This window comes from Lichenostomus cassidix, chromosome 12 (genome assembly GCF_008360975.1).
Source record: "Lichenostomus cassidix isolate B80296 chromosome 12, HeHo_3.0, whole genome shotgun sequence".
Lineage (NCBI taxonomy): Eukaryota > Metazoa > Chordata > Aves > Passeriformes > Meliphagidae > Lichenostomus > Lichenostomus cassidix.
In genome coordinates, this window is record NC_139493.1 from 15,246,381 (window position 1) to 15,263,744 (window position 17,364).

The following is a 17,364-nucleotide window of genomic DNA, read 5'->3' on the forward strand; positions in this document are numbered from 1 at the left end:
CTGTTGTGATAATGATATTTGTGGATTTGGTGGACGGAACTTTTTCTTCTGTTTGGTTTTCTTTTGTTTTTGTTGTTCTAAGTGAAGATTGTCTGTTGAACATGGATTTTAATGATAATTCTTAAATATGTCATTCACAGAGGCAGGGGGTGGAATGTGTTGGTCTTGTGTGGCCTGGTTTTTGATAGTGGGGGGGCCACAGAGGTGGCTTCTGTGAGAAGCTGCTAGAAGCTTCCACTATGTCTAGCAGAGCCAATCCCTGATGGCTCTGAAGATGATGGACTTGCCTCTGGCCAAGCCCGGGCCAATTAGAGATGTTAGTAATGCCTCTATGATAACATATTTAAGAAGAAAATCAAAACAAGGTGGGGGGGATATAGTTTTTTCCTAGCCAGAGAAGAAGAGGAGGTGGGAACATGTGAGGGAAACAACACGGAGACACCAAGGTCAGTGAAGAAGGAGGGGGAGGAGATGCTCCAGGCACCAGAGCTGAGATTCCTCTGCAGGCCGTGGGGATGACCATGGTGAGGCAGCTGTGCCCCTGCAGCCCATGGGGATCCACGGGGGATGCAGAGATCCACTCACAGCCATGGGGAGGTGCCCATTCTGGAGCAGGTGGATGCCTGGAGGAGGCTGTGGTCCAGTGGGAGACCCCATGGAGAGAGGGAGCACCTGCTTCCAGGCTGGAGCAGCCTGTCCTTGGAGGAATGTACCCTGTGGACAAGTGACCCATGCCACAGCAGTTTTGGGAGGACTGCTTGCTTGTGAGATTGGAACCGCTCTGGAGAATTGTCTCCCATGGGAAGGGACTGCACGGCGCAGCAGGGGAAATACTCCTCTCCCTGAGCAGCAGAAGATCTCAGCGATGAACTGACCAAAACTCCCACCCCATCTCCCTGTGCTGTTGATGGGAAGGAGGGAGGGGTTGCAGGAGAAAAGGTGTCTTTAAGGTCTTATTTTACTTCTCATTATTACTAACAAAGCCAGAGGAAGATAAATTTACATTGTGCCTCTAAGTTGAGCCTGTTTGGCCCTTGGAGTATTTTCTCTTGGTTCTTATCTCATGACCCCTTCGTTAAATTTTTCTCTCCTCTGCCCAGCCATGGCAGGGGAGAGCAAGTGAGTGGCAGTCATGGGTGTCTGGTGTTTGGCCAGTGTCAAACCACAACACTGTGGTACATGGTCCTTGAGCCCATCTCCTTATCTCAGTGTTCAGCAGCTTCACCTTCCCAAGCCTCCCTCATCTTTGCCATTTAAATGTGTTTTTTGAATTGTCAGTGCACCTGCAGTGTACACCTTTGGCTTTCCTTCACTGATATAATCAGCAACAGTCTTTCCTGCATTTGCTCTACTCTTATCTTTTATTTTTTGTAGGTTCTGCTTGCTGAGCTGAAAGGGAAGAATGAATTCTTTGCTGTCAAAGCTCTGAAAAAGGATGTGGTGCTAATTGATGATGATGTGGAATGTACCATGGTGGAAAAGCGGGTCCTTGCTCTTGCCTGGGAAAATCCATTTCTCACACATCTTTACTGCACATTTCAGACAAAGGTAAGGAAAAGCCCCATGGTGACAGCAACACAACAGGCTGAGCCCTTTAATGGATTGCCAGCAGTCAAATGAAAGTAATTTAGTGATGCAAGAATTAAATGTTCTTTTGTTGTGCTCTGCAATAATTCATGGGCCCAATGGAAAGTAAATATGAGTATGACCAAACATATCTTGATAAGGACAGAATAAAATCAGAAAAACATCTATGCAGTCTGGAATAAGAAGGCGTTTAATTTAAATCACCCTTTGATCTGAGCTTCACCCTCAGTGAGAGGAAAAAGGATGACTGTCACAGGTAGAAATTAGTAATTCTGTGTAAATCTGTATTTTGTTAAGTCTGGAAACTCATAGAATACAAAATCAGATATTTATCTTTACAAGAACAGGCAGGAGCCTCATAGGGGTGCATGAAACAGAAACCCTTCAGGAGAAGAGGGAAGTGGCTGCTTGGTCCCCTGTAGGCACTCTGCTACTTCATCTGTGGTTGGAATAGCATCAGTAATTGTTTCATTCCCTGGTTATTTGCAAAAGGATCACTTGTTCTTCGTTATGGAGTTCCTGAATGGGGGAGACCTGATGTTCCACATACAAGACAAGGGGCGTTTCGACCTCTACAGAGCAACGTGAGTCCTCAACCCTTCATTCCCCATCTCCATGCATGATTTTGCTCTCTCGGTTTACTGCTTCTAGTTCTGTGCTGCTCCTTACCTGCACTCAAGTTTCAGTGGCTCATAATTGAAAAGCTGCTTCCAGGCACTGTCTGAATACAGTAAAGAGGTTTGCTTAGTTATTTGTGGAATTAAGCTTTCTTAATTTACATATCAGTGTGATGTTTTACTTTATGGGATGCTTGTAGCTAGGGGTGCAAAATAAACTGCAACATGAGCCAGCACTGAAAAGCAAAAGGTACAGCTTCAGTATACATTCATCTGCTATACCAAAATGGAAATAGTTTTGTATTTTTCCAATTAAAAAATAGGTTTTAATACTTTTTGGGGCAGAAGGAAGTATTCTTTTAGATTTCCCTTCATGTCCCCTAGATTATCACTTCTATTTTTTGAGGAGAGTGTCCCTGAAGTGATGCTTCTTTTCAGCCTGTCTTTTGTGACCAGGCAGGTGCAGAGGGAAACAGGTGAGGCCCAATTCTAACCTTGCCATTGGTGCTCAGCCCCTCCTACAGCAATCCTTGAGGGCTGAGCTCCCAGTAGCTGTCTTTCAAAAGGCACTAAAACCACAGACTGTTAATAAAGAGGAGGACAGGGATGGTTTTCCCTGAGGGAAGTGGGATGAAGCCTTACAGCAAATTGCTGTCGTGTCCCCTCTGCTGTTTGGTGTTGGACACTGCCGATGTGTGGTGAAGGGATTAACGTGCAGCTTAACAGCATCTGGCTGCTTAGACACAGGTATATTGGGATTTAAAGATGTGTACAGTGCTTCTCGCTCCATGGAAAGATGTCCACAATATTATTTTGGCTATCTGCATTGACTGTGTTATAACTGAGCAAACATTAAACAATTTGGTTTTGGTCTTTTCAGGTTTTACGGAGCTGAAATTTTATGTGGGCTCCAGTTTCTTCACAGCAAAGGCATTATTTATAGGTGAGTATTAGCTAGCTCCAGACTGGGACCTGGGAATTGTCTTAGCACTTCATGCATCTTTGAATTCCTGATTGATGTAACAAGTACAAGCTGTCTGTCAGAGATCTGATGGAGTTCCAAGACCATTAACATGCCTGAGATGAATCTCTATTTGTGTGTTTTTCCTTGGCAACTGGAATGATGGAATGGTATTTGTGTTACACAAAAGCAGTTTTGTTTCAGTTACTTTTAAACACTGCCTTCAAATAATAAGTCTGTTTCATTTGGAGTGAGGGAGAGGGTCCTTGAGAGGTCCTACTAATCTTGAGCAAACCTTGAGGTGAAAGTCACCTGCTTCTGCCTTCTGGTGAAACCAAAATATTGATGCTTCTGCCTCATCAGGTTGAAGCATCAAAGGCCACACCCTGATCCACTGCTACAGGGAACTTCAGTTACCCACAAGAAAAGACTGCCCTGTTCTTATGTGAAATTCTCTGCTGTTTCAGTCTTTCTTGGTAAGCAGAGGGCTGTTCAGTTTCTCTTCAGCCTGCCCTCCTTGGTATGTGCTTTTGCAGCCAGATGGACCAAAAAAAAAAGATGGTCAAAGGGAGGGAATGTAGCTTTTGGAAACTGCTGGGAAACAAGCTCTTACTTGGTCGAATAGTGTTATTCTGAGAAAAGACATGAATAGGACACTTCACAGGCTGTGCCACGACACATGAACTTGTGCTGTAACCAGGAACAAGTCACAGGTAGTGTTAAGAGCTGGGCAGGTTTCAAATAATCAAATTCCTGCCAAAGGCTCTCAGAATCCAACACAATCCTTCTTTTGAGCCCTGGAGCTGGTGCAGCACTGCTGTGTCAGCTGCTGGGGCATTAACTTATACCGCCTTCCAGCAGCAACAGAAGCTCTGGCTGTGCTTTTGGATCTGAAAGCAAATGTGGAGGATTATATGGTCACCTTCCATATATGCACCTCAGCCTCTTATTTTCTCTGACAAGAATTCTTCCCTTGTCCCTCATGCCTTCAAAGCGCAAAACTACCGGTTTGTATGGATAGCATTGATGAATTATTTTCTTGAAAAGCCTCTGTGTGTGCAGTATGGGAGGTGTGTATCAGTGAAGCTGTGTGCATCTCTTTACAAAAATGACTAAAAGCACAACATCTTTTAAACACTTTCTGCAGAGACCTAAAACTGGACAATGTGATGCTTGATAAAGAAGGCCACATCAAAATAGCTGATTTTGGAATGTGCAAAGAAAACGTTGTTGGCGACAACAAGGCGAGCACTTTCTGTGGCACCCCCGACTACATCGCTCCCGAGGTCAGTGTGGCACACACAGACACTGCTGGGCTGCATTTAGTGCCCTGATGGCACAACAGCTGCTGTGATTAATCACCTCTTTGTAGACTAATAATTCAGAAAAGCCCAAGTCTAATTAGAGGTAAAAATCAGAGGAAAAAATTATATCAGCATTCTTTATAAAAGGTACTTGAGATTTTTACATATTCGGTAGCTTTAAGCTTAAAAAATGTGATTTTAGAAAGTTAAAATGCTCAGGTTTTTAAGAGCTGGGGGTTAGCTGTAGCCAGCACATACACAGGGCTCCTGCAGAATGAATTTTTGTATGTGTACTGCAGATGGAGAAGAGACTTGTATCAACACAACCAACCAGGATTTAAAACAAAAGGAGCTTCTAAGGGGAATCTCACAGAGTTAAATTCTGTGTGCTTAGTTGTTTTTTTTTAAATTCTCATTTGCAAGGTAGCTCAACTAAGGTATTTAGCTTCTAAAGCTATAATCATTAAAGCCTTCTGTAGGAATCTACTTTGCATCACTATTTGCTTCTCCCTTCATCTTGTAAAGAAGCTAGAGAGGATGTTTACTAAGTCTATGGTTATTTAAAGTTAAGGGAGAAAATTTCTGAATGAGAGCAAAGACCTGTCCAGAGCTGGCCCCACTGCCACAAACAGCAGCCATGGGTAAAACCACAGCTCTGCATCAGTGTCCACAATTTCCCAGAGAGATGGATGTTTTCTCCTAAATGCTCTAGTTTTTAGTCTCTCTTGAAATCCCTTTCCTGGTTTTTGGGATGTATTGCTGCTTCTTACTGCTTACCTGCACTGGTTGCTGTGTGGCCCAAGATCCTGCAGGGTTTGCGGTACACGTTCTCTGTGGACTGGTGGTCGTTCGGGGTGCTGCTGTATGAGATGCTGATTGGCCAATCCCCCTTCCACGGCGACGACGAAGATGAACTCTTTGAGTCCATCCGAGTGGACACTCCTCACTACCCACGCTGGATTACCAAGGAGTCCAAGGATATATTAGAAAAGGTAGGACTGCTGATCACTGTGTGGGTGCTGCCTCTGTCCAGGGAGGGACAAATCTAGGCTTTGGGAAGGAGCTGTTCATCAGCAAATTGCTCTTACAACAGGAAATCCCGGTCAGATTCATTACTAATGCTCTGTTTACTGTCAGCACCCTTAGTTACTCTAGCACCATACCTGTTACTCTTCCACTGCCAAGTGCCTTTGGAGCAGCTGTAACACTTGATTGGGTGTCTTCTCTTGCAGCTCTTTGAAAGGGATCCAGCAAAACGACTTGGGGTCACTGGGAATATCAGAGACCATCCCTTCTTCAAAACAATCAACTGGACAGCGCTAGAGAAGAGGGAGGTGGACCCTCCCTTCAGGCCCAAAGTGGTAAGTGGGTTGTTCTTTGTTCTTAGTAAACAGCAGCCCAGGGATAAGGGGTGAATTCTGTATCTGCCCTAAGTATCTTACTTTCATTTTCTCCTCACATTTTACAGATGAGGAAGTTGTGTATCTGTAACCCCATTGTTCTTGGATGATTTAGTTACACACAGGTGCACTGTACTCCTTTGACTGCCCTGAGATCTTCCCATTAAGACTCTCTTCCTGCTTCTCTCAAGGAGCTTCTTTATGAAGAAAATGTTCAGGAAAACAAACAGATACCTTTGACCTCCATTCCCCTCTATGTTAGAAATTTCTGAATTTCTGTGTTAAAAATTAGTTGCCGTTTTCTTTTCTGAAATGCCATGTGGGAGGAGCAGCAGTAGCTCAAGGCTGCTCAGCTGGTTCCTGACTGCAGGCACTCTGTGCAAACATTAAATCTCTGCTGCCTCAAACTCACCCAGGCGTCTCCCAAGGGGGCAAGAAGCAGCATTCTCTATGCTACTGAACTTAGAATTAATGTACATGCCTGATGTCACCTAAAAAAAATCTAAAGAACAGCTTGTTACTCAGTCTGTATCACAGTGGGATGCTGCTGCTTCATCTCACCTGGTTAAACCTCCAAACCAGTGCTTCTCCAGCTTGTTACTGGAACAGGTGAAATTATCTGGAAGCAACATTGTCATTAAAATGTACTCGATGGAGGAGAATTGTCCCCTTCAAACCCACTTGGTTTCGTATTGCTTGTTCCCAGAGAACTGGGAAATCTGGAAATATAAGGATCCTACAAACAGTAATCTTTGGTGGTTCAGAGTGTAAAACAGTTTTCAGTTTCATGAATATTTATGAAGCACAGACACAAAGCAGCTGCTATAGGGCATTGCTTTTTTCTCTGAACAAGTCAAGGCTGTAAAATGCTCTCAGGAATTCAAGCATTTTGGTTAATGGCAAGAAATGTTGGCCTTACATGTAAATGTTGCATTGCCTTTGTCAATAGATAAGCTGTGGATAATAACCCAGTGTTATCACTAATCCAGGTGGTTCTTCTCCAAAGCAACCTGGGTTTGGTTTTTCTGTTGGTTTCCAACTTACAACAAGACATTGCACAGTTATAATCTTATAATCTTGTTATAATAGGTTAAAATGAGTTTTCTCTCTAAAGCGGGGGAAGGAGGGAGGGAGCTTTAAGACTAACTTCCCAACCTTTTGTATTGAAGTAATTTGTTCTGGAAGAAAATTACAAAGTTTCTCTCAACCTGTTTTGCCTCTCTAACACAGAAATCAGCAAGTGACTACAACAACTTTGACAGAGAATTTCTGAGCGAGAAGCCAAAATTGTCTTACAGTGACAAAAATCTGATTGAGTCCATGGATCAGTCTGCATTTGATGGATTTTCTTTTATTAACCCTAAATTTGAACAGATCTTGAACAAGTAAGTCTCTGAACAGCTGGACTTCAAAGCAGGGTTACACTCCAGGTTACAAACCCAGACTCCAAGTGTTAATGCACTCCAACTATGTCGATACTTCAGAATAATACACAGTAGTGTGATGAATTATGTTCAACTCCTGATTTATTGGCAGTGTTTTTATGCATGGTTGGGTCTAAGGTATGTGAATCGTGCATTATTTTCTCTGTTTGGGAAAATATAAATTCTGTTTGGTACTTGAATGTAGTTATGTTATATATATATGTGCTGTATATTTTGCTCAAGAGAAGACATTGGGGAACAGAAGATGTCTTTTTAAAATGTGTTTGAGCCCTTGGTTCTTTTATTTGTCTTCAATTAAAAGAAAGTTTAATGTGACTTTCATTCATGGCTCTATGATTTTTAACAGTATGTAATTTAATGCAGTTGTCTTTAAACTACAGTGAAAAAATGATGCTTGGTCAGCCCTGATCACTCTCCTAAAATATTTATTATGTTCTTGTGAATTAACCAAAATGAAGAATCAGGCAAAAGCAGAGATTCCTAGTGTAGCACTAGTTGCTTTGGGAAACAGCTCAGGGCTGCTTTTGCTGAATAAATGCTGCATATTTATTCCAAGGCAGTCCAAGCATGAGACAGAGGCCTAAGCATCCCAGAGCAGCCCCATCCTGCCTGGGAATGTAGGGTTCTGCCACCAAATCACAGCAAGGCAGAATCCAGGTAATGACTGTAGAGTTACTTGCCTGCTCTGCCTGAGGAATTACTCTGTTCAACTGCCAAACACAAAATCCTTCTTCTAGTTTTATTTGCTTGTTTGTAACACAGCAGCTGTGGCTCCTTCTGCTTGCTATTAGAAGGGCACAAAACCAGATTCTGCTTTGTTACAACACCTACTTCTGAATTTTCATTTTTAACCATTAATGAGAATGAAAAACTAATGTAATTACTATAAAGCTTCCAAAACCTTCTCTTTGCAGTCAGCTCATAAAATTCAGGCTGAAGCAACATGCCTTGCTTCTCAAGAGCTTTCTGTGTCTTGTAACACTATTGCAAATTATTTGATTTTCTCAACACTGAGCAGGCAGAAAAAATGTACATGTCTCAGTTCATCCAAGAGTTTTGAAACATTACAGAGCTCCTAGGAGCACCCTGGAGCTTCTGGGTAGTTTCAGACTGTTAATCCCACTCAAAGAGCATGAGAAAGCTGTAATGCTTTGCAGATACTGAAAAAAATACAGTGCTGTCTTTGTTCTGCTCCTAAAGAACAGCTCTAGCTTATTGTTTTAACTCAAGTAATGCCAGCATGACTTGGATGCCATTGGAGCCTGCAGCAGATTTAGGCTGGAAAGGGCAGAACACAGCTGGCATTCCCAAAGAGCCAGGGTTGGCCTGGTTTACAACCCCCTGTCCAAGGGCAACAAGCCTGCAAGCTGCTGCAGGGAGAGCAAGAAACTGGGCTTTTCCCCCTCATCTAAACTCTGGTTTGCCATTTTTCACCAGAAAGTGATTCTGCTTTCGAAGGTGAGAGCTGCACACTTGCACCTGAGCAGAATCACACTTCTAGGTAAGCAGTAACAAATGTGGGTGCCAGCAGCAGTGGGTATTTGCATAGCAAGAAGATGTAATGAATTACAAGTAGTAGTAATTGTTCCTTGTGGGAACGCTGGCTCCTTGCCCTCACCTGCTTTGCTCTGGAGTAACAAGTGCCAAACCTGCTCAAGAGGCTTCACACAGCAACTCTTTCAGCTGGCATTTGACTGATGTCCCAGGAGCATCTCCTGTTGCCACAGCTGTGCCCAACTGCATTTGTGCCACAGGGGCACAGACACCTTTCCTCTGCAGAGCCACTACTCCTCCACTCTGCCTCAGCAGCACTGTCCTGTTCAGCCACTGCCCAGGGCCCTGCCCTGTACCTCTGTTACTTCCTGAAAGCACAGGCATGAAAGCTCCACAGGCTGGTGAGCTCCTCCACCTCCTCTGCTGAACTGCTGCACCCCAGGGACACTTGTGGGCACCAAACACCTGCGTTCACTCACCCATCAGGTCTGCATCATCCTCATACTACAGCTAGATTCAGCCTAAAAAATCTAAAACAAACACAAAAATTGCCTCCCTCCCAAACAGAAACACATACTGGAGTTAAAAAGCAATGAAAACACTCCTCCCACCTAGCAGAGAAGAGACAAATGGTTACCACCTGGGGACATGCAGGCACTAAGACATGAAAATTTGAGTACCTAATTCTAAAACCACAAAGCAGTAATTAATTTTGTCCTTATCCTTCAGAATGACAAATAACCCTGCATATTTAATGCTCTCCCTCTCCCCTCTGCATACAAACTTGTACTGACAAGTAGCATTTGGCTGTTGATTTTCACTGTTCTCAGAACAGCAGCATTATTTTCAAGACAATGTAAGAACAGTGTAGTTCTGAGAGCGTGGAACAGATCTTAATCCCAGTGCCCAGGCAGAACTAATAAAATCTTACCTTTCTCCTCCACTGTGTGCAAATCCTGGCATGCATTTATTTACACAGTTCTTCCAACTTCTTTCTCCATTACTGAGTTTCTTACTTAAATCGTAGTTATTTGTCAGAGTAAAGCAACCACAGGGGTGAGTTAATTTAATTCTTACAGTTATGTATAAACTCCCTTAACCCAGCTGGTGGAAGCTGTGGAACCCTGGGGAGGCTCAGGAACACTCACCTGGCACTTCAGCCACTGGAAATGGACATGGAAAGAAACACACATGGGTGCACGTTGTAGCATTTGATCTTTATTACTTGAATCAAAGGTCAAATGATTACATTTGTCTGAAAGATCACAACGAAGGCCAACACTGTAAGAAAGGACATTTAATCCCATTCGAGAGACTGCATCTGAGCCAGGCACACACACAACAGTCAGAGGCAGTAAAACAAATGGGTACAAACACAGAAGGCCAGGACAAGAGTTCTCTCCTGTCAGTGACTATTCTGGCAGGAGAGGGGGACACACACTTTTAGAAAGTGACAGTAATCTGCAATTCTTAACTGTGCCTTCCGAGAACAGCAGTTACGGTTACACTGTGGGAGAACCCATCACTCCAAATCTACATTCACCTCAAATCTACATTCATCATCTACACCTGCTCTCTCCAGCCAGGGTCAGATGCAGTCACTGATTTAGTAACCTTCCTACTGTAGAACAAACAACTTCTTTTTTTTCTCTTCAAGTATCAGCACAATAGTTTATTTACACTTGTACAGAACTCTTTTTACTGAACATCCATTGTAGTAAAACACTCATCACAGTATATTTGAAAGCAGGCTATAAAAATACCTACTGTACATAGAACATGTAGCCTTGAGGATGTTACAGCACCTCTGACAGATCAGAGAGGTAAAACAAAGGGAGAGAGGAGACACTTCAAGCCATGCTCACCAGCAATGAGGAGCAGCCCCTGGGCTTAGCTCTCACTGGGGGAAACACTTTTTCCCCACATTTCTTCAGCCACGTTTAAGCTCACAATCTGCCAGTAAAATCCCACTTTCCTAATGCAGCCTCCTAGGATTTTTACAGATGAAGTCTGACATTCTCAGTGTAAAAGCTGTTTAACCACCACTGCTATCCCAGCAGAGGAGTGAGGGCTGCCTGGAGCAGAGCCCGGCTTTCCCACGCCAAAGCAGGAGGGGAAATTACTCCTTCAGTTGTGCCACAAAGGTGGCCTTGTTAACAACACATCAATAAATTAACTCCTCTGAGCAGTGCCAGGCAGGCTTTCTCCTCACCCCACAACTAGGGGCACAGCTGAATTAATAAAGGTCTGAAATGTCATTACCATAACACACACACACACACACACAAAGCTTTAGACAGCAGCGCTTGAAGCAAGTGTTTCTGGTCATTCTGCACCCTACACATTCCTCTTCTAAAACAGAACCCAGCAATGCACTATGGCTTACTTCCAGAGCTGAATATATTGCTGAATTTAGCTTATTAAAAAAAAAAGTAATCACAACAGCAGCACATTATTTTATAAACCCTGCACAAACAAAAGACAATTTAGCCCTTGCCTGCAAAACTATGTTACCAGGGCCTGGTATTCACACAGGAATTCGGGAAAGAAAAAAAAACAAAACAACAAAACAGCCCCAACAACTTACATGGTAAAAGCTCAATTAATTGAAGAGAATCCTTAGAAAAAACACAGTCCAACTACCTAAGAATAGGTCTCCTCATTTCAGAGCTAGAGCCAGCAGCAGTGCTGGCAGCTCCCTTCAGTTGTCTGGTAACACACATACAAAATACACTTTGATTTAGTACAGTTAAAAGGTTGTGACCTCAACAGACACAAAAAATTCCATTTTTAGCACTGGAGTTTCACTAGGCATAAAAGAGCAATAAAGAATTGGGATGATGGAAGGTGCTTAAAAACAATACAAAAAATCCTAAGGCAGGTGTGCCATGTTAAAAATTATTTCAGAATTTACCTGGTGGTTTTTGTTGCATGAGCTGTTAGAATGGTTAAACTCACCTAACCTTTCTGTACTGTTTCCTGATGTACGTATTAAATGTGGCTATAAAAGAGAAACATATACTTTTATGTTGAAATTCGTTCCGAAAATTCCCTAAAAAAATGACAAGCAGCTTTTCCAGCCCTTGAGAGGCTGAATCCTTTTTCCCTCCCTTCCAGCCTCAGAAAAACTGTTCATCCCCCTCCCATAACTGCAGCAAAAAGGACACGTCTCTCTCCATCTCTCCCTTGATTCCTTCCCCAGCTGTCACTCACACTAAAGTCCCCCACTGCCGTCCAAATACACTTGGTCTCTGGAAAATGTTAAAATCTTCCTAAAACAGCAGAATCTTCCAGGCAGCAAATCCAGCTTTAATGCTTTGATTTTCCAAAGGGAACATCTCCCTCAGAAATTTCAGAAAAATTTGAAGTTGCGGTTGGCAAACCAAAGTTCAGTTTAAAACGCAGGACAATTATCAGAGCTGATGGACTTCCCCATTTAAAGCAGCTTTGCAACATAAAGCCTCCAATGCTCAAAATGTAGAATTTCGCCCATGTTAAATACGCCATCAAAAAAACTCCATGTAATTCTAGGCAATCATTCACAGTAAAAATAAGAGAACTCTTAGAAAAAACACTTACAAAAGAAAATAAAATCTAGTTAAAATCTGACAGTAAGATCAACACGGGCAGTTAACCACCTTGCATTATCCACAGATGAACAGTAAAAACCCACTGAAACTGCACAAATTTACAGAAGAAAAATCTAAAACCAACTGTACTCTGCTTCCCACAATCTTTTTTACTGATACCTTTCAGCACCGGGAGTTATCCACGAGCACAGGTTTTCTCCAAAGCAGTGGAATCACATTCGAAATGTCATGAAGGGAAAGGGAGGAGCATTCATCCCAACCTGCTCTGCCACCTCCGGGCCCTGAGCTGCTGGAGGAAGGGCTGCCCCCGGGAGCTGCAGCTATAGGTGGGTGGGGACTGTCCTCAAAGCTTCTTCTCTCGACCGGTTCACACCTACATTCTGCAAATTTAAAGACAAAAATAATAACATTTTAAAGCAAAGGACTCTCAGCTGGCCACAGTTGTTGCTCAACATGTAGCTGTTACATGACGCAAAAGATGAGCAGGTTGTAATGCTTATTTCCTCAAAATGCTCTGTAAAACACAAGGAAGGGGCCCAGCCCCTGAGCAGGAGTCAGAACCAGGCTTGGACTTTGCCCCAGTGCAGGGAGCTCCACAGAGCCCTTCAGACACCCAAAAGCAGGATCTCTGCTGCCAGGGAAAAGCATCAGACCTGTGTCACACCAGTTCTGGCAGGACAATTGGTCCCTGTACACCATATGCACGTCTCAATGTTACAGCTTTTAAAACCTTTTTTCCTTTAACCACTGCTTTAACCATGTTTTTCTAATCCATTGCCTCTCCCAGTCTTTATGCATGCAGTGAAACGCAAAACAGAACCCTGAAAAGGTCATAAACCACATAAGAATCAACAAAATCTTGAGGGAGGAAAGCCCACCTCTCCTTGTTCCAAGCACACTCCAGGAAATTACTCCTTAACACCAACAGTCATAAAGTCAAATCTGATCCTGTCTGTGAGCAGCCAAGTCACTGGAACAACTCTGAATAACTCCCTGAAGAGCTGATAACATCAAGTGTTCCCTAAAGAGCTGGTAACATAAAGTTTAAATGCACTTTGGGATACACAGCCATGTAGCAGATGTCACACTGACATCAGGGAATGCTCTAGTGGTTTTATAACCACATTTATTAGAGTTTACATCCAAAACAAGTCTCTCCAGTCCAGCTCCAGGGAAAGGAGAGTCCCACAAGCACACAGAGGGGGTCTCTCATCACATGCTGATACACAACTCCATCAGTCAAAACTCGTCAACTCAAAAAGCAATTCAATCTCCTCCCCAAGCCCAGTTTCTAGATTTCCAGCCAGTTTTTATGAAAGCTGGATATAAAGAAGCAGCATCAGATTCTCTTTGGAGGTTGAATTCTGCCAGCATTGCTCTGCCCTTACCAGTTCTCCTATATCCATGTGAGCCCTTTCCTTTGTCATCAGCCTTCAAGCCCTTGGGTAAATCCCCATTTTCCACCATGAACACCACACCAAAGTTTCTGGGAACACACACACAGCAAATGCTGCTGGACAGTCATCCAATTACTGTAAATCTCTGCACCCACCAGCACATGGCCTGACCCACTCTCACATCTCTTTGAAAGAAACCAAAGCAACAACCCTATTTCAAAAAGAAGCTTCTGCAAGAAGCATCTCCTCTGCAGAAAGTGGAAAGCATCAGAAAACATCCATATCTGTCTAAAAACATGAGGAGTTGGCAAGGCAAGTCATATTCTGCATGGCTATTGAGAGGAAAAAAATAAAACCAACAAACCAACAGTACATGCTGGCATTTAGTGTGTTTGTTTGTGTTTTTCTTAGCAACTGATGCAACATATGCAGCAATTCCTTGGGACTGCAGAGAGGTCTCCACAGGCACTCCCAGAATACTGGCTGAAATCTTTTAAGCTGAACATCTGATGTTGATTCAAAGAAAATTAAATGGAGCATGAAATGGAGCATCAAAATGCAGGAATCCAGAGTACTGGAAATTAGTCCACAAGCAGCGAGAACTAGACAGCTCAAACATGAAGCTAAAAGGAAGTGAGGTGATTAAGGCAAGGCTTATTTCAGTCAATGAGAGGTATCAGATAAAAGCAGCATTTTAACAACTAAGACAGACACAAAGGGAATATTGATAAGTAGGCAAGAAAGCTGAAAGCAGAAAATGCTTGAATTTGAGTAAACACAAACAGGCTGTGGAAGCAGCATGCTGAACTATCACAGTGAAGGAAGAAAACTGGGATAAACACCCCCAAGGGCTTATTAAACAAACAATAGCCAGCAGCGAGACCAGATGAACATGGGCTCAGAAAGGGACCAATATCCTCATTAACAGTAAGTGGATTTCTACTCATAGGAATCCCATTAAATGAGATGATGGCAGCTGGAATTGTACCCACTTCCAGAACAGCCATGGGCACTGTGAGGGAAAAGCCATGCAACAAGGACAGTGCTGCTCCTTAGAAAAGTGGCTGAGGTTTCAGCCTTAATTCTGGGACCACAAGGTACAACTGCTTGGCACTGAAGCACAGCTGGACAAATGACCACCCTGGGAACAGCCACACACCAGCTGCAACACCATCTGGAGAGCCCAGGGAACACAGCAGGAGGAAAAAAAACCCCACATCTCTCCTAAACACTGTTTCTACCAAGCCATACACTTCTTCTTAGGCCAGCCCCAGCAGGAGCTTGCTGCTTCCAGAGCCCGCTCCCCAAGGCAGGAGCAATCTGACTCTGCCTTGCACAAGAGTCCATCTCCCCCAGTCCTTCCTGGAAAGACTCCAAGTACACAGATTACCTCAAATATCCTCCCCTCTACCACTGTTGCTGTTCTCCTGATTATACTCTGCCCTTTGTACATTTTTTTCCTATAGGACCAAGCTTTCCTCAGCAAAGTGCTGGGATAGGCCAGGATATCCCAGGATAGGCCCCATTTTTGGTTTTACTTTGACTCAGCTACATGTGATCTTCACAGCAGAACAACAAGATCATGCAGAAAGGCTCCTGCAGGGAAAAGGAGGAACCTCTGAAGACAAGAACCAGTCCAAGCATCAACAGTGAAATAAACAGCACAATATAAACATCCAGCACTCTATCAGCCAGCTTCCCCTTGGCAAGCTGTGCCACAAACTGCCACTGATGCTTCCCATCCAGCATCAGATCTTGCTTTGACTGACAAAGCAAGGGCTGTTGAGCAATCCTCCTGTAAGAGGAGACCCCTTAGAGCATTCTGCTTTTAAATATCCACTTCACTCTGCTGCACACATCAGCACAGTGAGTGCTGTGCTCAGCAGAGCACAGCCCCAGGAAATCTGGCTGGCAGCAGCTAGCAGGAATGGAAGGTCCTGGGTGCTCCTGCTGCTTCCCCTCCCTCTGCAACTTCTGCCAGCCACAGAGCAGGCAAAATCTGCTTTCCTTTCTAGCCAAGTTTCTGCCCCTGTCATCCTCCCCCTCCATTTTCTCCAACAGCCCAACCCATCCTTTTTCAAGCAGCAAAACTCAATTTTTCCACAGCAGATGCCTGCACAGATTTTGGCTCCACCAGAAACACAATGCATTTAGTTTAATATGAATGGTATTCCTTAGCTGTGGCCTGTGGAGGTGACTCCACTCCAACCTGCCTCCACGTGGCTCCTCAGTCCCTCACTATGGCCAGCATCCCCGTGATGCCTCAGGAATGTCACCTCAGCTGTCAGATAAGAGCAACTGGACTCACTGTTGGGTGCAAGGGGGGACAGCAGGCTCAGGTCTCCTCTGGGGCATCATTCACAGCCAAGATCATGCCCAGACCATAGAGCAATTAAACATGGAACAGTGACCAAACACTCCTACATCACAGTCACGACAGCAACAGGAAAATGGTCCAGGTTCTCCCGTCTCAGCCCAGGGGCAGTGGCTTAACTAAATACCAAGCACCACAGCAGGAGGTTATCTGATTATGGTAGACATTCCCAATTACTACAGACTTCTGAAAACTTCAGCACAATTTTAGAAGTGCAGATATGTAACTTTTTTTTTCCCCCAAAATCCTAATTTGGGAGAAACATACCACCTGAGAAACCTAACAGAGAAAATCTTTCCACAACCTACTTGCTTATTTTTATGACTAAAAGACCCCCTCAGTAAACAGTTCCAAGGTTCAGTGTTCTTCAGCCTTTCCTTGCCTCAAATGCTACCTGCTCAGTGGCACAGGTGCTTCCCACAGAACACCATGAGAAAGGCCCCAAGGCACCACATCTCCCACAGCCTGCAGTCTCCTCCAGCCTGTGAGAGGCTTTCCTGCCACAGAGTTTGGGATTCATGCCCTGCTGGTTTGAAATCCCACACCTACTGGAGCCAATACTCAGCTACAAAATCCTCCGGCTAACTGTTTCCCTGCTCTGGAATAGTCAACACTGCTTACTGGAGCCCACATAAAACCTGGGTACCCAGCAGCTGGAGCAGAGCTGTACATGCTTCATCACCCACATCTGTACAAAGCAGGAAAAGAGGGAATTCAAAACCACTTCTGCCCACAGGCAAACCCTAAAGCCTGGTTAATGCAGAACAGCTGTTAACAAAAGTTGTATATTAAAAACATTTATACACATGCCTGTTCTTTGAATAACAGTCCTGGAACTAAGTGAAAACGTATTACCCTGTTCCACCAGCACATCATTAATTAGCACAAGGAGAGCACTGGTGCTGTGGATCAGTGGGATTAGGGGTTTACAGTAATTATGAGTTATTTTACACTACATGGCAGTCCAATCACTCCCAAGGGCCCTGAAACAGATAATACTAGTGCTCTGCTGGGCAAAACAAATTCTGACTTTCTTATCTCACACAGGATGTTGTGTTTCATGGCTTTCATAAATACACTGCAAGTAACACTAAATGATTGCTGGCTGTTACAATAAAACTTGATGCTGCACAATATTTAAATTACAGCAATTTATAACACCAGCATTTCAGTGAGAGCCGATCAAGGTCTGATA

The 17,364-nt window shown here is 43.7% G+C and overlaps 2 protein-coding genes across 8 annotated transcripts in view; one reads left to right on the plus strand and one right to left on the minus strand.

Moving 5' to 3' along the window:
* Nucleotides 1-7,635, plus strand: part of PRKCD (protein kinase C delta) — a 60,847-nt gene extending 53,212 nt beyond the window's left edge. For all 6 annotated transcript variants that reach the window (XM_085072878.1, XM_085072877.1, XM_085072880.1 and 3 more), the window contains 7 exons: nucleotides 1,375-1,548; nucleotides 2,080-2,171; nucleotides 3,085-3,147; nucleotides 4,313-4,451; nucleotides 5,273-5,461; nucleotides 5,702-5,830; nucleotides 7,100-7,635. In XM_085072878.1, coding sequence (XP_084929004.1) covers nucleotides 1,375-1,548; nucleotides 2,080-2,171; nucleotides 3,085-3,147; nucleotides 4,313-4,451; nucleotides 5,273-5,461; nucleotides 5,702-5,830; nucleotides 7,100-7,258 — 945 coding nt within the window. In that variant the 3' untranslated portion in view covers nucleotides 7,259-7,635. The remainder of the gene's footprint in view (nucleotides 1-1,374; nucleotides 1,549-2,079; nucleotides 2,172-3,084; nucleotides 3,148-4,312; nucleotides 4,452-5,272; nucleotides 5,462-5,701; nucleotides 5,831-7,099) is intronic.
* Nucleotides 7,636-10,004: 2,369 nt separating this feature from the next.
* The window catches only part of LOC146431815 (6-phosphofructo-2-kinase/fructose-2,6-bisphosphatase 4), a 56,543-nt gene continuing 49,183 nt past the window's right edge, over nucleotides 10,005-17,364 (minus strand). The window contains exons 14-15 of one of the 2 annotated variants that reach the window (XR_014854769.1): nucleotides 12,558-12,778; nucleotides 10,005-11,809 (exon numbers count right to left, since the gene is read on the minus strand). Coding sequence is in view for 1 of the 2 variants with exons in the window: in XM_085072893.1 (XP_084929019.1) it covers nucleotides 12,719-12,778 (60 nt within the window). In the remaining variant the exon portion in view is untranslated. Of the gene's footprint in view, nucleotides 12,779-17,364 lie in introns of both variants that reach the window. The other variant, XM_085072893.1, reaches the window with a different exon arrangement.